This window comes from Triturus cristatus, chromosome 9 (genome assembly GCF_964204655.1).
Source record: "Triturus cristatus chromosome 9, aTriCri1.1, whole genome shotgun sequence".
Classification (NCBI taxonomy): Eukaryota; Metazoa; Chordata; class Amphibia; order Caudata; family Salamandridae; genus Triturus; species Triturus cristatus.
In genome coordinates, this window is record NC_140592.1 from 423,575,504 (window position 1) to 423,602,786 (window position 27,283).

General features: G+C 37.1%; 1 protein-coding gene across 3 annotated transcripts in view; it reads left to right on the forward strand.

Annotated features, from left to right (window-relative positions):
• LOC146798083 (cytochrome P450 2G1-like) overlaps positions 1-27,283 on the forward strand; it is a 439,907-nt gene that overhangs the window by 340,151 nt on the left and 72,473 nt on the right. For all 3 annotated transcript variants that reach the window (XM_085625300.1, XM_085625299.1, XM_085625298.1), the window contains 3 exons: positions 1,435-1,611; positions 21,060-21,201; positions 21,626-21,813. In XM_085625300.1, the coding sequence (XP_085481426.1) occupies positions 1,435-1,611; positions 21,060-21,201; positions 21,626-21,813 (507 nt within the window). The remainder of the gene's footprint in view (positions 1-1,434; positions 1,612-21,059; positions 21,202-21,625; positions 21,814-27,283) is intronic.

The window sequence follows — 27,283 nt, forward strand, 5'->3', positions numbered from 1 at the left end:
TATGAGGCCAGAACACAGTTAAAGATAGCCTGCATGACACACAAAACCCTACATCGTAAGACTCTCACAAATCTGACTCGAAAACTAGAACTGTCTGGAGGTTGCAGACAGTCAAGAAGTGCAAGTTCATGGCTCTTAAAACCACAGATCTTTCACAAAATGAGAATGAGTCACAGAGCCTTCTCAGGTGCAGCCCCAAAGATCTGGAACTCTCTTCCACCGGAAGTCCGACTACTTTCCTCCACGACAACCTTCAAAAAGGAAGTGAAAAAAATCCTATTGGCCAAGTTCCTGCCTTAAACAGCTCTGGCCCACTGTTCATTGATTACCACCTGACTGACAATGAGATTGCTGGGCACCTCGTAATCCCAGTACTTGTTTCCCTTGCTCATTTTTTTGCGAAGATTATCAAATTTTCTTCTCCATGGTCTGTATCCCACATACCTTAACTATGTTGCACAACTATTTTGTTGTATGATGTATGCTCTTTTAATACCCACGCAATATTGTAAAGCGCTCTGATACCCACCTGTGTCAAGTTTGCACTATATAAAACTTTCAAATAAATAAATTAGCATTGGTTTGTATGGGTAAGTAATGCAAAGCCGTGCGAAACACGGCTTTGCATTACTTTGCAACCAGAGGTTGTTACCAGGGTAGTACATAGGCATCCCATGCAAAACACGCATGCTTTTTGATGCTAAACCCTATCTGCTAACAAAAATAGACAGGGTTTAGTGCCAAAAATAAACGCTGATAGAAAGCAGGTGTTAAAAAGAGAATTTATTTAATTTCTCCTTTTTTCCGACTTTGCATGCGTGCTGCACTGTGCAGCACACATACAAAGTAGGAAAAGGTTTTAGGTGTGTCTAGCCATAGTATTTTGTACAGGAAGGTTACCCTTCCTGTACAAAACCTATGGCAGAATCAGGAACACACTCTAGCACTGTGGAGCTAAGGTGTGTCTGCCTGGTACACGGCAGTTGAAATCAGCACCATTGCTAGGAAGAGCGGAGGAGAGAGCCATATCTCTGTGAATATGGTGCTCTTCTGCACTCTCCCTGTCATGCAATGCAGAACAGCATTTTTCCCTGCTGTGCTGTGTTCTGCGAGACCTTAGAATCTGAGCCAAGGTCCTTTAAAATATTTTACGCTTACGATGAAAAAACATATAAGTGGGCTTCAAGATCAAATGTAAGTGTCCAAATTCACTTTATTTAATTCTATTTATTTTGACCTTTTAATTTCTTTTACTATTTGTGCTTTTTAGAGGCTTTCCTAAACATTCAAAAAAGGCACTCATCCCCGCTTTGTTTCATTTTGTATAGACAAGAAAATTCATCACCCATGATTGCACCACTCTTAAACTTGTATCATTATGTGAGGTAATATTTTACATGGAAATGAGAAACATGTTTTTGTTTCCCTTCACAGCTCTACGATATTTATCCTGGGGCAATGTACTATCTGCCTGGACCACACAACAAAGTATTCAAAACGTTCTTGAAGCTTGAAGCTCTTCTCCTGGACCAAGTCAAATCTCACCAGGAGACATTGAATAGTACCTGTCCCCGGGACTTCATTGACTATTTCCTCATCAGAATGAATCAGGTAGGATGTGGGTTTCAGAACTTACAGTACAAGCAAATACGCTAGCAACATGGAAACCAGAATAGGCCTGATCTACAAAGGAATATTATTCAGCAGAAAATAGACCCCTCTGACTAAAATTTGTCATCTTACTCACAAAAGTACATCTTCACATAAAAGAGTAACCCCTTAACAAACAAATGGAATAGGGTTTAACTACTAAACATGAAATATCAATATCCCTTGCATGTGTTTAAATACCTGTAGCTATCACCTTGCATGCTGTTTGTCCCCTACTGAACATACCAAACACTAAACGCCGTACACTACAACCTTTGTTGTTTTCTTGAACTATTTAAGTATTTTATTCCCTTTTCAAACATTTTTACTCACAATATATTTTTAAAAAGTTTGAATACACGTTTGTTACTTAAAACTATTTTCTTACAGCATTGTCACAATCATTCAATCCTTTTCTTTGGTCTGTAACAAAACATAGACTTGTATTAACAGTTAATCAGTGTTATATTAATAGTATTTTAAAATTCACCAAAACATATCTACATGAAAAATGGCAAATTAACAACAATAAACCTTACAAGTCACATTATACATATTGGATATAAAAAGTGTTGAAGTGGCTTTTCTGTGGACTTGCTGGGTTACTCCATCTTCTTCAGGATCTATATCGCAATGTTTTCAATGCATATAATACCTATAAGCAAAACAAACAAAAAAATTATTGAAGTACACAGCGAAATCTTCTCACTCCCTGAAATTATATAAACCTCAAATAGAATAAAGTATTCCCTACCCATGTACTTATAACCCATATTAGTGTTTCAGTTATAAATTATATCCAGTGAAGGTAATTATATTTTGCCCATTTCCACTATCTTCTTCTGCACACCTAACATGGATGCCCTTGATGTGTATTTATAAGGGTTGCACATTTAAACATGTTCACTGTGTCAACCTCCTGGTTTTTTTATTTTATCTTCCTTATTACACTCCTTCTTATATCATGGATTCTTGTTTCATTTAATTTATCAGGTAGTGAGCTTGCAATAGACCCCTAATGTCCTTTCAAGGTTTTTCCATGGGTTGAGTGAAATTTTAATTACCCTGAGTAACTGGCATAATTTTGGTAATGTGTCATAGTGGAATTTATTGCAATATTACCAAGTTTATGCCATTACGCCACACTTCATAGTTTTAGAGAGAGATTTTAACGCAAGATGTACCATATGGGTACTTTTTTAACCCAAGCGGCATTTCCTATAGATTTGCTACCCAAGTGGACAGTTTTAGGTAATGTTTGAGAGTGAAACTACAAATTAAAATCAGAACGGCAGTGTTTTGAATGTGAGCGGCAGTCTCTTTAACATGGGTGGTCAGCAAACATTTCAGGTATTTTTTCTTCCAAAGCGGCACATTCGGGTCATTTTTAAGTGCAAAACTATAAATTCCAAAGAGAGCTGCAGTCTTTTGAATGCGAGCAAATAAAATCAACTAAAAAGCAAATTTTTCGAGTTTAGTTTTTACTCGAGCTGACTGTTCAGGTAAATTTTGAGTGCGAGATGCATTTTACATAATTATGCTTAATGTTATTTTATCCTGGAGCTGAAGTAGGAGCTGTATGGGCTAACCACAGCTTGAAGTAAGGTGAAGTGTCATGTCCTCAGTTTCTTGTAGAATTCAAGAACTGAGGAGGCATTTCTGATGTGCCGGGCAGGTAATTTCAGACTTTAGGAGAGAGGTAGAAGAAATCAAGAACACCAGATCTGTTTATGCATATGTGGGGTTGTGTGTGAGCATGAGTTTGGCTGAGAGAGACGTGTCTGACACATTAAGGGTGACCCACCTAACAGAAAAAAGTCAACACAAAAATGTTTCCAGTGATACTGGCCACACTAGAATCTGTAAAAGCATTTGACAGTATCAGTTGGAGCTTTTTAAAGAAAACTTTGCATAAATGGGTTTTGGAGATAGGCTGAGTAGCTGGCTATTCACTAACTATAAGGAACCAGTGGTGATAATTGGTGAGTAGACAAAATATCGGAAATGTAATATCGATATACAGAAATATCGAAGTCAAAATATCGATGGAACAATATATCTCTGTCAATAATATAGATGTAAAAAATGTCGAGATTGTGATGTGTAGTAAAATATCGAGGTATAGTATATCGAAAGACATAATATCGTGTAGTAAAAATATCGAAAAAGTATAGTATTAAGTCACTTTGTGATTTGTTAAAAATTATTGTTTAGAAGTGTCAGCAAATGTTTATTTAAGTGTATTAAAAATAACAATTTTGTTTCTATTAATATAATTTTTTAAATTTTGATATATAATTTTAGGAGCGGGATGTTGGGTTTATAGGGGATAAGGGTGGGGAGTGTTTTAAAAATATATATTTGAAATAAAATATTTTAATAAATGTTTGTAGAATTTAAATTTAAATTTTGAAAACAATTCTAATATTTAAAATTTAATAATGAAAAAAAAATTTTTTTGTGGGATGTTGTGTATATAGGGGTTAAGGGTGGGGAGTATTTTGGAAATAAATATTAAATTTCATATTTTAGGATATAATTATTGAAATATTGTTAATATAATTTTTTTAATTTTGATATATAATTTTAGGAGCGGGATGTTGGGTTTATAGGGGATAAGGGTGGGGAGTGTTTTAAAAATATATATTTGAAATAAAATATTGTAATACATTTTTGTAGAATTTGAAATTAAATTTTGAACAAAATTGTAATATTTAAATTTTAATTATGAAAAAAAATATTGTTAGTGGGATGTTGTGTATATAGGGGTTAAGGGTGGGGAGTGTTTTGGAAATAAATATTAAATTTAATATTTTAGGATATAAAATTTGAAAGATTATATTTAAAAAAAAAAAAAAAATCAAATTTGTTTTCAAATTTTAAATTTGAAAATTGTAATAATAAAATTAATGTAATAAGTGGGATTTTGGGGTTATAGGGGATAAGGGTGGGGAGTGTTTTAGATATATATTTAATATTAAATTTAAAAAAAAATTCAATTTTGTAATGAAAATTTACAATTAAAAATTTTACTAATAAAATTAAAGATTTTATGATATAATTTTTTTAATTAGGATATTTACAAAAAAAAAAAATTCAAATTATTTTAAAAATTTTAAATGTGGAAATTGTAATAAGAAAATAAATGTAATACGTGGGATTTTGGGGTTATAGGGGATAAGGGTGGGAAGTGTTTTAGATATATATTTATTATTTTATATTGAATTACCAAAAATTTAAAGTAACATTTTTGTATTTAAATTTACAATTAAACATTTTACTAATAAAATACATTTAATAAGTGGGATTTTGGGGTTATAAGGGATAAGGGTGGGGAGTGTTTTAGAAATAAATTTTTTTTTTAGTATTAATAAAAAATTATTTACATTTAGAAATGTTCTTTGAATTAATATTTAACAATTTTAAGAAGATAATTTATTTAATAAGAGTGATGTAGGATTTATAGGGGATAAGGGTGGGTAGTGTTTACAAATTAGTAATTGTTTGAAAAAATCTAAAATATATAGTCACCCTAATTCAATATAGATTGGAGTGGGAATAGTACATTATTTATGGTCACTGTCCAGCACCTACTATAATTTTTTATAGACTGGAGTGGGAATAGTAAATTATTTATGGTCAGTGTCCAGCACCTACTCTAATTTTTTATAGACTGGAGTGGGAATAGTAAATTAGTTATGGTTAGTGTCCAGCACCTACTCTAATTTATTATAGACTGGAGTGGGAATAGTGAATTATTTATGGTCACTGTCCAGCACCTACTCTAATTTTTTATAGACTGGAGTGGGAATAGTAAATTATTTATGGTCAGTGTCCAGCACCTACTCTAATTTATTATAGACTGGAGTAGGAATAGTAAATTTTTTATGGTTAGTGTCCAACACCTACTCTATTTTATTGTAGACTGGAGTGGGAATAGTAAATTATTTATGGTTAACGTCCAGCACCTACTCTAATTTATTATAGACTGGAGTGGGAATAGTAAATTATTTATGGTCACTGTCCAGCACCTACTCTAATTTTTTATAGACTGGAGTGGGAATAGTAAATTATTTATGGTCACTGTCCAGCACCTACTCTAATTTATTATAGCCTGGAGTGGTAATAGTAAATTATTTATGGTCACTGTCCAGCACTTACTCTAATTTTTCATAGACTGGAGTGGGAATAGTAAATTCTTTATGGTTAGTGTCCAGCACCTACTTTAATTTATTATAGACTGGAGTGGGAATAGTAAATTATTTATGGTCACTGTCCAGCACCTACTGTAATTTTGTATAGACTGGAGTGGGAATAGTAAATTATGTATGGTCACTGTCCAGCACTTACTCTAATTTTTTATAGACTGGAGTGGGAATAGTAAATTATTTATGGTCAGTGTCCAGCACCTACTCTAATTTATTGTAGACTGGAGTGGGAATAGTAAATTATTTATGGTTAGTGTCCAGCACCTACTCTATTTTATTGTAGACTGGAGTGGGAATAGTAAATTATTTATGGTTAATGTCCAGCACCTACTCTAATTTATTATAGACTGGAGTGGGAATAGTAAATTATTTATGGTCACTGTCCAGCACCTACTCTAATTTTTTATAGACTGGAGTGGGAATAGTAGATTATTTATGGTCACTGTTCAGCACCTACTCTAATTTATTATAGCCTGGAGTGGTAATAGTAAATTATTTATGGTCACTGTCCAGCACTTACTCTAATTTTTCATAGACTGGAGTGGGAATAGTAAATTCTTTATGGTTAGTGTCCAGCACCTACTTTAATTTATTATAGACTGGAGTGGGAATAGTAAATTATTTATGGTCACTGTCCAGCACCTACTGTAATTTTGTATAGACTGGAGTGGGAATAGTAAATTATGTATGGTCACTGTCCAGCACTTACTCTAATTTTTTATAGACTGGAGTGGGAATAGTAAATTATTTATGGTCAGTGTCCAGCACCTACTCTAATTTATTGTAGACTGGAGTGGGAATAGTAAATTATTTATGGTTAGTGTCCAGCACCTACTCTAATTTATTATAGACTGGATTGGGAATAGTAAATTATTTATGGTCACTGTCCAGCACCTACTCTAATTTTTTATAGACTGGAGTGGGAATAGTAAATTATTTATGGTCACTGTCCAGCACCTACTCTAATTTATTATAGACTGGAGTGGTAATAGTAAATTATTTATGGTCACTGTCCAGCACTTACTCTAATTTTTCATAGACTGGAGTGGGAATAGTAAATTCTTTATGGTTAGTGTCCAGCACCTACTTTAATTTATTATAGACTGGAGTGGGAATAGTAAATTATTTATGGTCACTGTCCAGCACCTACTCTAATTTTTTATAGACTGGAGTGGGAATAGTAAATTATTTATGGTCACTGTCCAGCACTTACTCTAATTTTTTATAGACTGGAGTGGGAATAGTAAATTATTTATGGTCACTGTCCAGCACTTACTCTAATTTTTCATAGACTGGAGTGGGAATAGTAAATTCTTTATGGTTAGTGTCCAGCACCTACTCTAATTTATTGTAGACTGGAGTGGGAATAGTAAATTATTTATGGTCACTGTCCAGCACCTACTCTAATTTTTTATAGACTGGAGTGGGAATAGTAAATTATTTATGGTCACTGTCCAGCACTTACTATAATTTTTCATAGACTGGAGTGGGAATAGTACATTATTTATGGTCAGTGTCCAGCACCTACTCTAATTTATTGTAGACTGGAGTGGGAATAGTAAATTATTTATGGTTAGTGTCCAGCACCTACTCTAATTTATTATAGACTGGAGTGGGAATAGTAAATTATTTATGGTCACTGTCCAGCACCTACTCTAATTTTTTATAGACTGGAGTGGGAATAGTAAATTATTTATGGTCAGTGTCCAGCACCTACTCTAATTTATTATAGACTGGAGTAGGAATAGTAAATTTTTTATGGTCACTGTCCAGCACCTACTCTAATTTTTTATAGACTGGAGTGGGAATAGTAAATTATTTATGGTCACTGTCCAGCACCTACTCTAATTTATTATAGACTGGAGTGGTAATAGTAAATTATTTATGGTCACTGTCCAGCACTTACTCTAATTTTTCATAGACTGGAGTGGGAATAGTAAATTCTTTATGGTTAGTGTCCAGCACCTACTTTAATTTATTATAGACTGGAGTGGGAATGGTAAATTATTTATGGTCACTGTCCAGCACCAACTCTAATTTTTTATAGACTGGAGTGGGAATAGTAAATTATTTATGGTCACTGTCCAGCACTTACTCTAATTTTTTATAGACTGGAGTGGGAATAGTAAATTATTTATGGTCACTGTCCAGCACTTACTCTAATTTTTCATAGACTGGAGTGGGAATAGTAAATTCTTTATGGTTAGTGTCCAGCACCTACTCTAATTTATTGTAGACTGGAGTGGGAATAGTAAATTATTTATGGTCACTGTCCAGCACCTACTCTAATTTTTTATAGACTGGAGTGGGAATAGTAAATTATTTATGGTCACTGTCCAGCACTTACTATAATTTTTCATAGACTGGAGTGGGAATAGTACATTATTTATGGTCAGTGTCCAGCACCTACTCTAATTTATTGTAGACTGGAGTGGGAATAGTAAATTATTTATGGTTAGTGTCCAGCACCTACTCTAATTTATTATAGACTGGAGTGGGAATAGTAAATTATTTATGGTCACTGTCCAGCACCTATTCTAATTTATTATAGACTGGAGTGGGAATAGTAAATTATTTATGGTCACTGTCCAGCACCTACTTTAATTTATTATAGACTGGAGTGGGAATAGTAAATTATTTATGGTCAGTGTCCAGCACCTACTCTAATCTGTCTGGTATTTAATTAAATTAAATTACATTGATATAGCAATAATAAAAATATATTTAAGTGAATATTATTTGTATTGTATTATTATATATTGGATTTGTGCTAATTAATTCAATATTTATAGTTTAGGATAATATATACATGTAAAGTTTTAATGTGATATGTTTGGAATATTTAATATTAATATTAGGAAAAATATATGAATATTTTGTATTGGAATAATGGGTAATGGCATTCTGTAATTTTCTAATATTTATTGATTTTTAATTTTTTATAAAATATATATTCTATATGTTAAATATTCATAATAGAAGATTAATATTAATAATCAGAGAAACACAATTAATAAGACAAAAACATTGTTTTTATTGTAGTTTTTTAAATTTTTTTATTGTTTATTCATTTGAGTAAGATCATTCAGAAATAGCATTATTTACATTGTAATTACATTCAAACATATTGAATATAGGTCAGAACAAATTTTATGTACATTAAGTATATTTTCTAACATTTTTTAGTAAATTATAAATATTATTAACAATGTTGTACAATGTAGTGTTTTAAATTAAATTTAACATAGTAATAGGTTTTGTAAATCTTTATACAAAACTTTTCACAAATATTTTCATATATAAACATTTTAATATGTGTAGTACAAACATGTTATACCTTTTTTATTAATATTAATATGTAAATTATTAATATTAATTATTTTTACAATGTTTTCAAAAAATAAATATTTTTAACATAAATAAAATTTTAGCATTCATGAAAAAATATTTTAACAATTTTTCATACATTGTTCTGTAGTATTATCTTTTTAGAAATTATAATAATAAATATTTTAAATTTTAAAATATTTATTTATATAATTTTACACATTAGGAACATTTGTTGACAATTTGTATGTAAATGAAAAAAATAGGTCTATTTTTGCTAAATAATATAAAATATTTGTGTGTGAATTTACTGTTTTACCTGATTTATTTAGGGGTTTTTAGTATAGTTAAATGTTTTATTATGTTTTGGACACTCTATTTTGTAACCCGGTAATGTTGTTTTGGGTCATTTGGTTTGAAGGGAAGCTCGCGGTTGGGAGTTACTTCGCGTCGTGAAAGGTAAGGTTTGTTTTATATGTTTTAGATGGTTTTAAACTTTATTTTTTGCCTAGTTAGATAATGTTTAGTGTAGCTGTACATATATTAGTTATATTTGGAAATGTTATGTGTTAGAGTTGCGTGTTGTGTTTTTACGTGTTTTTAACTATGTGTAGGCATGTTTCGAAAGTTAGGTTTAAGGTGTTTAATGTATATTTAGAACTGTTTTATATCTAGTATTATTGTTAGTAAGTGTTTATGTGTTGTTTTATGTGGGTGGGAATGTATGTTGCTTTGTTTTTACAATTTCTTTTCTAGGTTATTCGTTTCGGATGGACTCGTTTTTTTTTTTTTTAGTGTGTGTTCGTTTTATTGAACAATATGTTTTTTACACTTCTTTAAATGTTTCGGTTTTCATGGATCGTTTTTTAATATTTTTAGCTATTTTCAGGTTTTTCATGGTTTTTCGAAGGATATTTGGTGAATGGCTTATGGATTTAATCGCCAGTTGTATTTTTGCATTTTTTTTTTGGGAACCTTTTTTTTAAAGTTTGGATTGTGTAAGCAGGAAATGGATTTTTCAGACTTTGGAATAAACTTGGTAAGTTAATTTATTATTATTTCTTGTGGGTGGGTATTGTTTAATATTATTGTTTATTTTTATTTTATTACAAATATTATTAATGTGTGTTAATATATTTTTGACAATATGTATAAATATGTTACACACAGTAATTATTTTTGTAATAAGATAAATATATTTTATGTGTTTGATATTATTTAAAATGGGTAATTGGTCATTTATTTGTATTTGGACTTTAAAGAAGTGTTTTAGCTATGATGTTTAGGTATTCTAGGCCTTTGGTAGTAGGGTAAAATTTTACTTGTTGCTCTAGATATTTATACATTTGTTTAGTTTGTTTTGAGGTTTTTGGAGTTAGCTGAGTTATGGATTGTTCCATTCGGAACTCTTGATAACTCTGTTCTTTTTGTAGGCATGATATAAATCTTTCTAGTGTTGGTTTTGTTCTGCCTGTTGATTGTAGGAAGGCGTTATGCCATCCTTCAACTGCGTTATTAGTTTTGGATTCTCCATTTAAGGTGCTTCTGTATACGTTCCACCAGGGAATTAAGAATTTAGGGTTTCTTCGGTGGCCAGATCTATGTAGTCTGCCGACCCATGTATCTTCGAAATAGTCCAATAGTGAACTTAGTTTTTCTTCATTTTGTTTGTAGAAGGCGCTGTCTATTAAAATGTTGTAATGTTCTGTTACGTCTGTGTCAGGTACATAAGCTAGTGCTATGAGTTTTTTTATTTGATATGCAAAAGATGAATTAGTTGCATATTCAATGCTTAGGGCTGATTTTTGCATGTGTCTCCATAGGCATTGATTAAAATGATAGTAACAGCCTTGTATGGAGGTATGGGGGTGTGTTTTTAATATAGAATTAATCATTGCATGTTCAAAATCTAGGATTATTTTTTGAGGGGAAAAGTCATTTGTTTTTTGTTTGATTATATTTAATAGTTCAGTGTATGTGGAGTTATGTTTGTTTGGTAATAATGTGTAAATTAATGGTATATTGCAATTGTGATATAGGACATGTATTGTATATAGTTGGAAAAAGGGTTTGGGACATATGGTAAAAGTCCCATCCATCATCCAGTTATGTGATTCTTGTAGTTTACAGAGATTATTAGCTGTTCCAAATATTATTATTCTTTTGTCATTGTTTTTATTATCAAAAATGACAAATGGTTCTTTGTTTAAAGTTATACTTTGTTCTGGACTTAGAATAACTTCACTATATGTGTGAGGAATTGGGGTTGAAGTAGTAGTGGTTTTTTTAGTACGTGCTATAGTTCTTTTGAGTGAAGTTACAGATGGCATTTGTGTAGTAGCAGTTTTAGGAATTTTGGGAAGCTGCTCTTTTAAAATTACACTAGTAAGTTTTTGAGAACTTGTGCTAGCTTCCTTTATAGTTTCTAAAGCAGATCTGACTTCGATTTCAGTAATGTTTGGTGGGTGGTTATGTTCTCTAGTGTATAATACTGTTGTTTGTCGTGTTGTAGCACGCCCATAGCACTTATTAGAGTAGTATTTAGTGCATTTCCAGTTAACTTTCAAACCATACACTTTTTCCTGTGTGTAAGTGTATCCCATATAGCATAGTAACATTTTTCCCTTCTGGCTTGTTATGAATTCAGCTCCTTCAGTCATTTTGATGTAGCTTTATCTATGAAAAATATATATTATAGTTATTATATATGATGTTATATTAATTTTCAGTAGAAAAAAACAAGATTTAGTTACTATATACTTACAAAGTTGGTTTTGATGTGTTTGAGTAGAATGCTCTTGATTCTTTCTTTGTGGGATTTTCCTCTAGTATTTTCTTTGTCTGGAAAAGAAAAGGAAATGTGTTGTAATAATTGTTTCTATATTTTTATAGGGAATGGTTAGGGGATTTGCAATTGGGATTTAATTAGGGTGGTATTTTAATCTATGAGTTGATTTTTTGTTGAGAAATACTTACTTTTTAGTTGTATCTTTTTTGGTGCTGTTCTGTATTTTGTTAGTTTCTTTTGGAGTTTCCTGTAGTGAAAACATGAAATAGAAAGAAAACATTAATTTATTTATAGTGTATGTATATTGTAATTACAATTTATTCGATTTGAGTCTTCATGAGAATAATATAGTTAACTTACTTTTGATAGTTTTAAATATTTCCTCTATGTTGATTTTCTTATATCTGTAGTTGCAATCCAGTAGATTTTCCTCTTCATTCAATTTCCTTTTTTTGGTTTTGGACTGTGAATGAAGTAGAACTTCTTTTTATAGTGCTTTGGATGTTGTAATATGTGTTTTATTGGTTAGTTTGAATTCGGAGTGTTTTTATTGGTTAGTTCGAATTTTTTTTTTTTTTTTCTGCTAGTTAGTTTCCTAATAAGGAAAACGCTAATTAGTGGTTTTGCGGTGTATTATTCTATATGTATTTTTCTAAACATTATATTATGTATTGGATGCATGAATTGATAAAGTATAATTTAATAATATAGTTGTTTAATGTAGGAAGGTTGTTAATAATGTTTTAGTAAAGAGTTAATTATTTAAATCCATTTTTAAATGTAGTAAATATATAATTGTTTTATAATAATTTTGTGTAGAGATAAAAGACATTATTTGGTGTTTATGTTGTTTGATTTTAGGTTTTAATTAAGTGTTATATAGTCGATATTAGTAAAATGGAGATATTTTAGTGGTCGATATTTTAGTTTACGATATTTTGTTATGAAGTATATGTATATTACTGAGCATCGATATTTTAGGATTTCGATATTTGTGTTGGCGATATTTTGTGTACCTATATTTCTGTAGTTCGAAATTGTGTGTTCGATATTTTTGTAATGTTTTAAATAAGTATATGATGTCGATAATAATGTGATCGATTTTTTTGTATCGATATATTTGTAGGTCGATTTTTAGTCTTTCGATATTGTGTCAGTGATTCGTGATAATTATGGTAAAGGGGATAGATCAGGCATAGTGAGACTACACAGGGGGACCAGGCAGGCGTGCCCACTTTCACTACTTTATTTGCGCTCTCTATAGAGCCATTTAAGGCTATGATGAGGAAGACCTAGAAGTTCACACTCTTGGTGTTGACTAAATCAGAGGAGCCCTTGTCAGTCGTTAACTGCCATTTAAAATACTTTGAACAGATCTCGGGTTTAAGATTAATAAGGACAAACCTGAAATTCTAAATCTGATACTAGCACTGTAAGAAGTCACATACCTGCAAAATAAATTTCTCTTTAGGTAGGCTATCAATCACATAAGCTATTTAAGTATACATATTACACTCTGTGTCAACGATGGTACAGGCTACCTGGACCAAACTGAAGAGTGAAATAAGACTTTCATTGATGAGAAGGATAACCACAGTTAGAATTAATGTTTTTTCCATTCTATTCTATTCATTCAAGACTGTGCCAACACCTATTTTGAGGGAGGAGATGACTTCCCCGCAGAAAAAGATAGAAACCTTTGTCTGGAATTGTAAATGGGGTACAGTCTACAGCAATATATTAATGGCACTTCTGGATTGAATGAAATATATCAGGCTGCATAGTTAAGACTGCTCTAAGCCTAGACTGTACAGGAAACAGAGACGAAAATGGATAATAGAAATCATGTACAGAGTTGTAATGAGGAGGCCACAATAGGATCCATTTTTTGGCTGCCTAAGCAATTTAATCCCAGAAATGTGCACGTTAGTAACATATGTTCTGAGTTACAGTTTGACAGACAGGTTACTCCATCACAAATGTGTTGTTTTCCCATCCTCCGTATTCCAAGTGCCATTGGATATGATGCACTTGTAATACTGCGGATGGGATATCCGTCACATTTGTGATGGAGTAACCTGTTCGCCAAACTCTAAATCAGGCCCATAGTTAGCACGATCATGAAAACCTTGGATGTAGTAAATAGAAGGATGGGATTCACTAGCCTGGTTAACGGCTATTCATCAGAATCTAGAGCTCACACCAGCAATAGGGAGATAAAAATATTGTTTGAGGGATGGGCAGTGCCTAATTTTGGAAGATGTTCTATTCCTACATTGTAATTCAGAGTTACGTTCAAAGAAAAACACAGATTAACATATACATAATTAAGACATGAGCCCCTCCCCCTTCCTTAAAAGTGTGAGCAATTGTAGAACTTACACATTTTAAGAATATATATTGACATGCCTTGAATCTAAGAGAGTAAATTAAAACATGTACAATCTGATAAAGGCAGGCATGAAGAGGGGAATCTGAGGATTTCAGAAGATGTGAGAGTGAAACCTGGGCAGGAAATAATACACTGAGAATGGGAAAAGCTGTGGGAAAAAATAGCGGGTGGCTATAAAAATGAAATACAGACTCCTATCTAAACCACCAAAATGCCTAAAAAAATATATCGAAATATGAGAGGAGAATGCTGCAGGTGAGGAGTCACAGATGGTTCCATCTTACTCATTTGGTGGTTGTGCATCAAGTTGAGGCATTTTTAGAAAGAGAGTTTAGACAGATAATAGTTTACCCTATACAGGGCACTTCACATGCAAAGATATAGTGCCTTAGAGAGACAAGAGTGAATGGTGTGATTACAAGAGGAAGGATTCTTGTGAACGATTTAATAACAGCTTCCAAATTGCAAAGACTAGTTTCAATTTGAAAAAATCAGCACTGAGTGGAGGGTCAAAAGTGACCACGACATCCTCTGGATAGTATTCAAACAAGATTTAGAGCAGAAATAAGATCGTAACCCAAACTAAATGTATTCTAGAACATATAAATGAGCTGAAATGTATCACAGGAAACTTTGTGAACTCAGTGGAGCCTATGTCTTGAAACAAAAGCTTTGAGAGACAGCTTGATGTCACATGAGCTGGAAAACTGGTATTCAGAGGGGGGCATGGCAGCAACTAATTCTGTGTACATGAAACTAAGGGTGTTACTACACCACAGAATATACAGAGCCCTATTCATTGACAAAAAGAAGAGTACACTCAAAATGCTCATGAAAATCTTTAAATGGCTCCCCACCAACACTCGTAGAACCATCACCTAAGCCTTCATCACTACCAAGCTGGACTACTACAGCACACTATATGCTGAAATCAGTGCTCAATTGATCATAAGACACCAGGCAGTACAAAACTCAATGGCCAGACTCAGCCTCATACTCTCACCTCTCACTCATATACACCACCACCTCAAGGAGCTCTACTGGATCACAATCACAAACAGGCACTTTTCAAACTCCTCACACACACATAAAAAGCCTTACAAAACATTGGGCCCAGGTACTCTAACAACTGCACAAATGTTCACAGTCTGTCTGTCTGTCTGCCTTGGACAAACCTTGGTTAATATGCATAAATAAGTCATGGGAGATATTTGTCCAGCCTATTCACAAACACCATGATGAAAATCTTTACCTTTACACTTAAAGAAATAATCAGTCTGTAGGGCTTGCACAGTGTCCTTTCCAGGTCTGTGAATCATTGTAATGTCTGAATCCCTTATAGTTGGAGGGACACCAATATCTGACCCAAAAGAATTAAAACGCCATGTCAATTGTGGATCCAATGTTCCATCCAAGGTCTTATAAAATATATTATTGTATCCCTCCTGTGCGGAGCTTTCCCTCCTTTTAACAGCTTTATGGCTGTCATCATCTCTTTGTTATCTATAGGTCTGTTAAGTATTTCCTCTGTCCATGCGTAAGTTGAGGGAGTGCACACTACATAGGTGATTTTTCCCGCCATCTCATCTTTCCCTCCTTTGGTATACAGTTTTTGGTTGAACTGCCTAAAATCCTCTGTTTTTCTATGTCATGTGCCGTTAATTAGCCCCAGGAGTCTCTGATTTCTGCATTAAATGCCTTATTGATCTTGGCCTTTAATTGTAAGGCTAAAAGACTATCGGCATTGTTCACTTTAGAGTACAATTTTTGTTTTGTCTTCAGTAACAATATTTCTACTTTACTAGTGGTGATTACAGACAGTAGCACCTATGTCAAGTGTTATTTTTCATTCCTACAGTTGCGGTCTGTAGTTTATTAAGTTGGTTTTTTCCTCCTCATTGGACCCAGGATTTTCTGAGTATCTAATTTTCTTTTTATTATATTGTATGCATCTAGTGCTATCAGCATGGCCCTGAGAAATGATTTTATTGCATCCCATTGCATTGAAAGAGAAGTACTATCTATCATGTGTGGTGAGAAAGCCTTGGATCTGAGAGCAGATTTCCTGTACATTAAAAGAATCTCTCAGTAAGTAGTAGCTAAGTCACTACTTCCTATGCTTCTTCCCCATCCCTCACACCACCCTTTCCAATGTAACATGGACATGGTAGGCCAAAGTGATATTGCCTATCTCCAACCATCGGTGCATCATCTTTTTGATGATAAGTAGGCAATTCTCATGTATGTCCTGTGAATGGCCAAGAAAACAGAATAATCTCTTTCTGATCTTCGCGTGTGTGTCCAGACCACACTAGTCCAAGGTCCTCTGCCATTGATTTACATTTTTCTAACTCCTTATCCCATACTAATTTAAAATCTCCCCTGCAGCACTTTATGCCTTTAAACGGTGACGTAGCTACCACAAGAGGGCCCACAAAATATAATTTTCAATGGTGTTTGGAGCATATAAATTGAGAAGTGTTATGATTGTATCACTGTGGTTTAACTGTAAGAGTACACAGCTTTGTCATGTCATCATTGTAGTGGAGTTTAGAGTCCAGCAGGTCTCAGCAGCTCATATGACATTGCCTTGCCCTTATGCTTTCTTACACTTCAGTTGGATGGTACCTTTCATTGTGTGATCCTTTAAATGTTGTTTTTAATCTGTTTCCTGGAGCATTGTTATCTTCCTCTGGTATGTTAAGTATTTACTTGTTTTGTACCAATGTAGCCACTAGTTTTCTCTCTCTCTGCTTTAACATTATGCTTTCTGGGAATTATGCCTTTCGTATGTGTTTGGCATTGAGCAGTTCTACCACCATGTGGAATAGTCTTTGTTTTGCTAACGCTGTGGGTATTGAGTCTTAAATCTGCCTGAGTAGATCACACAGGTACTCCTCCATATTCTCTCCTTCTTCACCTACTTTCAGAATTTGAATTCTCAGATGTGTATCCAGGACCTGTTCTCAAGTTCTTCACATTTCTCTGTAAACTACTTGATACAATCAAAATCTTAGCGATCTGACTCATGTCAGACTGCTATTGGATCAAATGTTCTGTCACATCAACTCTCAATCCTAGATTAATCGGGTCTAGTTTGATTTTAGAAAGGTCATAGCTCAGTTTTGTTAGAAGCCTGTTGAAGCCCGATGAAAAGGATTTGTAAAAGTCTCTTTCGAAGTCTACCGGCCAGGCCTACAAATCTACCTTTGAGAGAGGAGGTGTAGTCCTCAAAGTAATTGCTACTGAGTCCCCCTTCTGTCTTCAGATCTCTGTAGAGTGTCAGAGTGGTTATACCTAGTGACAAAGAAGTTGAGTTTACTTTGCTTGGGGTTCTTCCCCTGGTGCCACATATGGAAGTATAGCTCACACACCCCAAAGCACTACTAGGATCATCCCTGGCAAATCAGGACAAAACAAGCCATGCTGCCACCAGCTCCTACTGTAAAAGCCCAGTCTTGTTCAACCATGCCTCTTTAAACTCAGCTACAGTTGGCTTTTAGCAGGGGTCTACTCAGTCCACAAATATCTCAATAGGTGGTACACCAAGGATGTATAAACCCACACTGTTCCTATTTTGCCTTTCAGAGCTGGCCCAATCCTTCTTCAGGGTCACCTGCTCACTGGGACATGTGCCATCATTAATCTTGCCATTTGGGACCCAACAGGACCCTACATCTGTAGGGAAATCATGCCCAGTCTCTTAATTATATACATGCTCCCATCTTTGGTCACTGTCATTTTCATGATTGCCACCATTCTTCACAGGGCATTAGACAGCAGGAGGCACACCTCTTGCTTGGCTGAAGCACCCAGCTGCTTTCCTGCTACTCATTACTTTTGTTCTGTCCCACCCAAATTCACCAAGTCTACCAAATCATGCCACCTCTCAATTCTGCGTGGACCATGGTTTACCTGTTGATGCTTACTTCATGTGTGTGAACCTGTCCGGCACTTCCTTAGTGCTCTCAGCCTCTGGTCAAGTTAGCAGCCAGCAGCAGCTACAATTTTGGAGCTGCTTGCTCCCTATCCTCTGTAGCAAATTTCTCTCCATCTGCAGCCCTGCTCTGCTCTCTTGTCAATCCTCTACTAATTCAAAGTATCTGTGTATCGTTGTTGGTTTGTTCAAAGCATTTCACTTCTCAAAGAGGCTAAAGCCATATGAAGTTCTAAAGAACAGCGCTTCATAGCTGCTATTCCTGTGCCATATTGGCTCAGCCCGTGTAGATTCATTTTTACTTGTTTAACTTGTTTATCACCCATGGTAATACAGCACTAACAAGGCGAGTAATACCAGAAGCCTCAAAAGAGGCTTAGGTAGCACTAAAATATTGAAACCTCCGTCACTGCCTTACAGCGGTTTTTCACTGGATGAAAACCAACCACCTCAGATACAATTCAACAAAAACTGAAATCATGCAATTGGGGAAAGGGAATGAGTTCTGCCCCAGACTATGGTGGCTGACTGATACACCCCCCCGAACACAGTAACAACAACCAGAAATTTGGGGGTCAGATTTGTTGCAGCTCTATCATTCCACCAGCGACCGCTATCTGTGGCAGGCACCTGCTTTCAGCTGATCAAATCATTAAAAAAGTTCTTCGATCTACTCCCCATCACAGCAAGGCAGACAGTTGCAACAGCCTTTATGTAGGATCTAAATAAATCAGTCCGACACAATCTCCAGATGGTTCAACTTGCTGCGGCCTGATTAGTATTAAAATGGCCTAGGAAATCGTCTGCATCAGCTGCTCTGGAAGCAGTGCACTGGTTACCTGTCCATAAAAGAATCTTTTTCAAAATCTTGATAATTGCTTTTAGAAGCTTTCACTCTTCAGGCCCTCAGTATCTTCGGTCCAGGTTTGCTCGCTTTTGACCATGCCACACTCTTAGATCCTCCAATGCAAGCCTTCTGAAACCTCCAGCATTTAGATGTATCTCAAAAGGAGAGAAATCTATTGTAGTGTTGGCCACAAAAGCCTGGAACAAACTCCCCAGTAACCTCTGTAGTATTTATCAGAAACTCTATTTAGGAAGACCTTGAAAAGTTGGATTTTGACTACCCCAGATGCACTATGTAGAGGACTCATCTAAACATTTCTCTTTCAGTTCTCAATTTTTTTTCTCTGCTTGCAAACTCATCTGCTACAGCGCCATGATACTCCTCGGGGTGACAGTTGCGCTCTACAAAAATTCTCTAACATAACATAAAGTGTTAGGCATTCTTTTGAGAAATATAAAGCACTGCCAGCCCAAATGGTAACTCATTCTGACATCAATATAAATATCTGTGTAGTGTTTTCTAGGGAGGCTTGATGATTGGCTAGAGTCCCATAAATGTACAATTGCATTTTGACTTGGTTACAAAAGAGAAAAACTGCAGTCAATGAAATATTCAGCCTTCATATATTGTAAATCGGAACATTCACACTCTACCCATGGAATGTCTCTCTGCTGCAAGGTGGGTTTGTGTGTCTTTGTAAATCCCAGCTTAGGGACTGAGTTGCCTTGGGTTTCTTTGCTTGCTGCAAGGGCAACGCAAGCCTTTAGTAAATCTGGACTCAAGAATCTGGGCCTCCAAAAGTATAGTAATCATTGCTAGATATTTATATTTATAATTGTAATTAGAAAAGTTTGATAGTGAAAGTTACTAAGATAAAGATAATAGCATAAATCCAAGTAAAGCCATTTGTATTGTTTTTACACTGGGAGATCCACCTTGGATAACTCACCATGAACATTTTCACATTGTATTCGGGTGTATTATATGATTGAATGTCCTGCAGGCTGAAAGAGTTTTAACCCACAAATGAGTTGGAGTCCTATAAATCAGTAAAATCTATGCAGCATGTGCTGTTTACTGCTGTTTTTGAGATCTATCTTGCCCAGAGCAGTGTTGATAAGAACATCAAACTGCAGCCTCTTTTGTATTCAGCCAGAATGTGATGTTTTGAACTTTTGGCGCACTATTGGTGAGCATTTGTAGATATTATGAATATGAATTTTGTTTCCATTCTCTCCATTGGATCATCCATGTTACAATTTTTAATAGAATTCGGGTCAGATTTACTAATAACTTGTTGCACTGTGCTGCTTGCTGAGTGTAGGAATGTGCCATATTTATTTACATATGGGGCATTCCTGCTCGTTCGCTGCTCTGGTGCTCACAGTGAAGCCTAGCTCCAATGCAGGCACCCTGGCACCATAGTGCAAGGGCACAAGCACCACAAGCAGGATTGTTTTTGTGCAGGAAAGGGAACTTTCCTGCACAAAAACAATCATCTGAGGCACTTTTGTCTTTGTAGATTACAGCACACATAGAAAGAGGAAAAAACAGTGAGAAATAAACAAATTTCGCTTTGTTATGCCTCCCCTGGGAAAGCATAGCATTTTGACCCATTGCCAGGCTTACCATTGTTAGTAAATCTGCGAATGTGCAAAAAAACATGGGAGGATGAGTAGGAATATGCACGCTCCATCCAAGGAATGCCTTCCCAGAGCCAAGTCACACACGGCAGCCACTTGCACTGCCTTGCGGTACTCCTGATTTACTAAGCCACACAGATCCTTGCAATGTAGCTCGGTGTGGCATATTAAATCTCACTTAAGGGCTTGTGTTGCCCTTGCATCACCTTGCGTGACACAAGATAAAGACAATCCCTTAGTAAATCTGGGCCTTCTTATTATTCACAGGAAAAGAAAAAAGAATCATCGGAATTTCATATCCAGAACTTAATCCCAACAATAATGGACATCATCTTTGGTGGAGTAGAGACCATGAGCAACACTTTGATACATGGAGTGCTGCTTCTTTTGAAACACCCAGAGATCCAGGGTATGAAATAAAACAAAATCTTATTGATGGTCTGGCTATTTTCCATGACCTGTTACAAATAAAAGATTTATTGTGAATATTTAATAGGGCCTACTTTTCTCAGATGTGTATTCAACCCACTTTAGCCTTGTTTGTTTCTCAAAACGCTTTGGCGGTTTGATTTTGTTTTGCCAATGATTCTCAAAACATTTTAGTTATTTATGTATATGTTTTCTGAATTATGACAGCAGTCAAAAAAGGAAAATCAGTGACACATTTCCTTTCTTTACCAGACTTGTAAGTATTATTTTGCCTTTTGTCTTTAGTTACATTGGGGCAGTATTCTACAATGGTTGTGCATTAAAGAGCCCTCTGGCAAAGCCAAGGATTTTCATTGTATGGAAAATGTATTGTTTTAAATTTAATTTGCACTTTCACTTGACAGACAAAATTCATGAAGAGATAGACCGTGAAACTGGTCAACATCGCAGTCCAACCTATCAGGACAGAAAAAAGATGCCATTCACAAATGCAGTGGTCCATGAGATTCAGCGCTTCTGTGACTTGGTCCCAATGGGAATGACTCATGCTGTGGCTCGCAATACCATGTTCAGAGGATACACAATTCCAAAGGTATTAGTTGTGGTGTCAATATTTGTAGCTAATGAGTCTTCAAAGAAAAATGTTTAGTTGTTCAAAAGTTCTTCCTCTTTTTGTCCTCAGCCAGACGTAGCCCTGAGAGTAGCATAACTGGGGCAGGAGTCTCACTCCCTGAATTGCTCAATGAAAGATCAACCTGACTTCTTGTAAGACATGATACCCAGTCCTGCAGAAGAAACATTTACATATATGTATAGAGTAACATATGGACACAACCACTTTCTTAAACAACATCTGTAGTAGTGTTTCCAATACACCCAGTTGGATTACACTGCTGAATATCCACCCCAATAATTAATTGCACAATATTATCGAGGGACAAAGTAGGGAAAGGTAATTGCCTATAGGGAAGTATACATTTGCTATTCCTAACCCCACATCTACATATCTTGAAGATATATGGAGTTAGGTGTAGACATTTAGATGTGCTTACATGTCAATATTTTTTTGAAATATTTTGCACTCCATATTTTGCCCTATTAATAATCAGGGGAGATATTCAGAGTGCACAGTGCCAGTTATTACTAGGCCCTATAAGGTTTGAGTTTAGTACTTCCCCAAATAGACAGTTCATAATTTACAGTTTATTGCAATCACTTTACAGAGACCAAAACCCAACAGCAAATAATGCTGTTTTTAGTTCAATAAAACAAACTATAATTTAAATATATTTATTATTGGTTCTAAAAAACCTACAAAAAATACATTTTTATTCAAACATCCTATGAGTTCCTTAAAACATTACTACACCCTATATGTTTATGGATAGTATGAGAGCTGCATACACTGTGCTCAAGGATTTCTGCAAGAGGGTTGAGCTGTCTACCAGGGGCTTTACAAGGAAGGTGGAGCTGCACATTGCACTGGGGGCCTGGGCAGAAGCTCACAATACAGGGCCTGTGACCCATGAAGAGGGTGAGCAGGAGATTGATGATGATTAGGAGCTGACCCAGAATTTACTGGAAAGTCTGGGACTGCCTTTGGGTAGGGGGGCAACAGCCTGCAAGGAACATTTGTTCCCCCAAGATCATTAAGCAGTATATCATCTAGAGGCCTTACCCCGAGAAGCGTGAGGATGGAGAGAAGAAAGCAAATTGAAATTGGAGTTAGCTAAGGATAAGCTGGAAATGGAGCAAGCTTTCAATAAAAAAAAAGATTGGCCATAAAGGAAAGGAAAGGAAAATTATGTTAATTCAGGAGCTGAGCCTGAAGAGTTGGGCATGAAGGCCAGGAGGGCTGAGTCCAGCCATTAAGGTGGCAATATTTCATCAGTGTCCTCTGAAAAGAGAGTACACATACCCAAGGGTCTGGTGCCTGATTATGGAGTATGAGATGACATAGACAGCTGGTTTGAGGCTTATGTGATTGCTGTGCAGATGCACAAGATCTTTAAGGCAGATTGGGTGGATAGTATATGGAAGCATATCCCTAATGAGAGGAGCAATCCCCTACTGGCCCTAGATAGGAGTGACAGGATGATATATTCCTCCATGAAGATACCCCGAATTAGGAAATATGGTTTAACCCCAGAGAAGTACAAGCAGAAGTTTGGGGGCAGCGTGAAGCTATTCCCACAGACCTGGGTAGATTATGTTGATTCTTTTTGAAAGGCACTATGTGGGTTGGGTGAAGAGCAGTGATGTTAAGCGTTATCAGTGGCTGTATAACGTGATTGAAAACAAGCAGATGTTAGTCTCTATTTTATAGCGGGCTGCTGGATCAGCACCAGTGTCCATGATAAAGTATCTGGGGGGATCACCATAGGGTGAGGAAGGACCTCACCAGAAGACGGGGGGGGGCAAAAACAAAAGCAAGAAGTTCTCTAAAGGGCTTCAAACTAGTTCCACGGGTCAGGATTGCCCTCCCCCTGTTGAAAAATAGTGATTCCCTGACAGTAAATCTGCAGGGAAGCTGCCGCCTAAGTGTTATGAGTGTCAACAGGAAGGACACTACAAGGGGAATGCTAAGTGTCCCAAGCATGCACAGCACCCCACTGGTGGGCAGTCACTGGGGCTGGCTAGTGTAGCTCTTGGGGAAGAATTTGTCCCAGCTAGTGGTGGAGACAGAGTTGAGGTTAACCTAGTGCCCCCGGGTGATGGAGAAATGGTGCAAAGAACCCACATGCATAATAATACTAGGAAGTACAGGCAGTGGGTCACCATTAATGGGCAAAGTGTGAAGGCTCTGAGAGACACAGGAGCCAGTAGGACTACCATCCAGTGTCATCCGGCATCTTCAAAGCAGGTAGTCCCTCGTGTGTTTCACCAAGATGTTGCTGCAGACAGTTGTGAGAGCCAGTACCCAGTGGCTCTGGCTCCTTTTGAGTGGGAAGGGGGTCTCAGGTTCCTTGAAGGTAGCTGTGAGTCCATACATGCCTGCAGATTGTCTGCTTGGTAATGACCTGGAGCATATCTCCTGATAAGAGGTGGAGTTTAAGTCACACTTAGAGATTTTGGGGTTGCCTGAGCGGGTGTGTATGACCACATGGTCCACAGCAGCCCGTGAGGGTAGTTAAGAGACCTGGACCATGGAAGAATGGCCCAGATGCCTGCCAAAAAGAGGAAGCATAAGGGTGGCAGGAAACCCACTTCTGAAACTCCAACGGTCATGGAAGAGGCTGACTGTGAGGGGGACCCCTGGTGCCTACAGGAGAGGACGTGGTCAAACTGGGGAATCTGCCTAAGCTGTCCAACTGGCAGCAGGAAGGAGGTCCCACCATGTAGGAGTTCTTCAAGATGCAGAATGAGTGTCCTACACTTATAGGTCTATGGCTACAGGCTGAGACCCAAACAACTAGTGATGTCTCTGGGAAACACCTGATTTATTGGGAAAATGGTCTCCTGTATAGTGTCCTGAGACTGGTGCGACAGATGTTTTGGTGGTACCCTAGTGCTCCAGGGCCTTCCTACTGGGTCCGGCTCATGATGTGGCACTAGCAGGTCATTTGGGGCAAGTCAAGACCTTTTTAACAGGCTTGTCACTCATTTTATTGGCCTCAAATGAGGAAGGCCTTATATGTGTTCTGCGGTCCTGTCCTACATGCCAGGAAAGTGGCAAGTCAGGGGAGAAGTGCAAGGCCTCCCTACACCTTCCCATGTCATTAGCACCCCTTTTCAGAGTGTTGGCACCAACAGTGTGGGGCCTCTGGATCCCAAGACAGCCATGGACAACAGATTTTTTTCTGGTCTTGCTGCACCATGCCGCTGGCACCCAGAAGCTATCCCTCTGAGAAATTTGACTGCAACCGCATTGGCTGGAGCACTGATGGAGATCTTTACCTGCATGGGTTTCCCCAAGGAGGTGGTATCTGACCGGGGTACCAACTTCATGTCTGGATACATTAAGGCAATAGTTAAGGATTGTGGGAAATCCTTCAAGTTATCTACTCCCGACCATCTCCAAACCAATGGGTTGGTTGAAAGATTCAACTGTACCCTCAAAGGCATGATTATGGGTCCTCTCGAACCCATGAGGCGCAAGTGGGATGTCCTCCTGCCATGTCTTTTGTTTACCTACAGGAGGTACCGCAGAAGGAGGTTGGCTTCAGCCCTTTTGACATTCTGTATGGGCACCCTGTGAGAAGACCTCTCAGTTTGCTTAAGGAAGGCTGGGAGAAAGATTTACCCCAGGATGTAGTAAACTACATGCAGGCGTTCTGAAACCAGACAGCCAGCTTCTGGAAACCCACACCGGAGAATCTAGGAACTAGCCAGGAAGACATGAAACACTGGTATGACCAAAATACCCCTTAGGTTGACTGTTAGCCTTGCCAAAATGTGTGGGTAATGGAGCCCATGGAAACCCAGGCCCTGCAAGAATATTGGTCTGGGCCTTATTTGGTGAAGGAGCACAAGAGTGATGTCACCTACTTGGTGAACCTCAAGACTCCCACGAACCTTGTATGAGTCCTTCAAATCAATTGCCTCAAGCCCCACTTCGAGAGGTCTGAGCTTAGCATGCTCTTGGTTACTGATGATGGGATGGAAGAGGAGAGTGTACCTCTCTCTGACCTCCTTCTAAAGATCAGGATGTGTCAGTTTAGGATTTGAGCCTCTCCCCTACCTTGAACCTAGATCAACAGAGAATCTGCCATGTGTTGCTGGGACAGTTAACATCTCTTTTCTCACTTACCCCAGAAGTCACTACATAGTGCACCCATGATATTGATACTGGGGACAGCATGCCTTTGAAAAACAACATTTACAGGTTATCTGATAAAGTGAGAGCCAGCATCAAAGATGATGTCTCTAAGATGCTGGTATTAGAGGTTATTGAGCCCTCAAACAGCCCTTAGTCCAGCCCAGTGATGTTGGTCCCCGAGGCTGCAGGTTTCAAACCTGAACTCCACTTCTGTGTGAACTAACGTGGGCTCAATGCAGTCACCAAGACTGACTCTTACCCCATCTCCAGTGCTGACAAGCTCATAGATTGGCGTGGAACTGCCATGTTTCTCAGTATGTTTGAATTAACGTCTGGGTACTGGCAGAATACCTTGACCAAGGGGGTCAAAGAGAGGTCAGCTTTCTCAACACCAGAAGGCCACTTCTAGCTCTGGTCATGCCTTTTGGATTGAAGAATGCCCCTACAAACTTCCAGAGGTTGGGCAACCAGGTCCTGGCTGGGTTGGAGAATGTAATTGCTGCCTACATAGATGACATTGCGGTCTTAAGTTTTAGTTGGGAAGACCACCTACACTACCTCCAGAAAGTGCTTCAGGCTCTGCGGAGTGCAGCCTAACTATCAAGGCCAGTAAGGGCCAGATAATGCAGAGTTCTGTGGTCTTCTTGGGACACCAAGTAAGGAGCAGCAAGGTGCAGCCCCTTCAGCCCAAAATCAAAACAATTCTGGCTTGGGAATCCCCAAGACCCAAACAGAAGTCAGAGCCTTCTCAGGCTTCACTGGCTATTACAGGAGATTCATCAAGGGGTATGGCAGCATTGTTGACTTCCAAGAAGCAGCCAAGTCAGGTGATCTGGACAGGAGTGTACCAGAAAGCTTTTGACACCCTGAAGGAGGCCTTGTGTACAGCACCCGTGCCCCAGGCCCCTGTCTTCTCCCAACAATTTGTGGTGCAAACAGATGTCTCAGAGCATGGAATAGGGGCCATGCTCTCACAGCTGAACAAAGAGGGCCTGAATACACCTGTAGCCTTCATTAGTAGAACGATACTTCCCAGGGAACAAAGAAGGAGCAAAATAGAAAGGAATGCCTTTGCTGTGGTCATGGTGCTTAAGAAGCTAAGGCCATACCTATTTGGCACTCAAATCTGAGTTCAGACAGACCACAGGCCCCTCAGATGATTAATGCAAATAAGGGGTGAGAATCCCAAACTTGTGGGTTGTTACATTTCCCACAAGGAATGAACATTATGGTGGAATACTGTCCTGGAACAGACCATGCCAATACTGATGGTCTCTCCAGGTTCATCTGCTTTAGTGAAAAT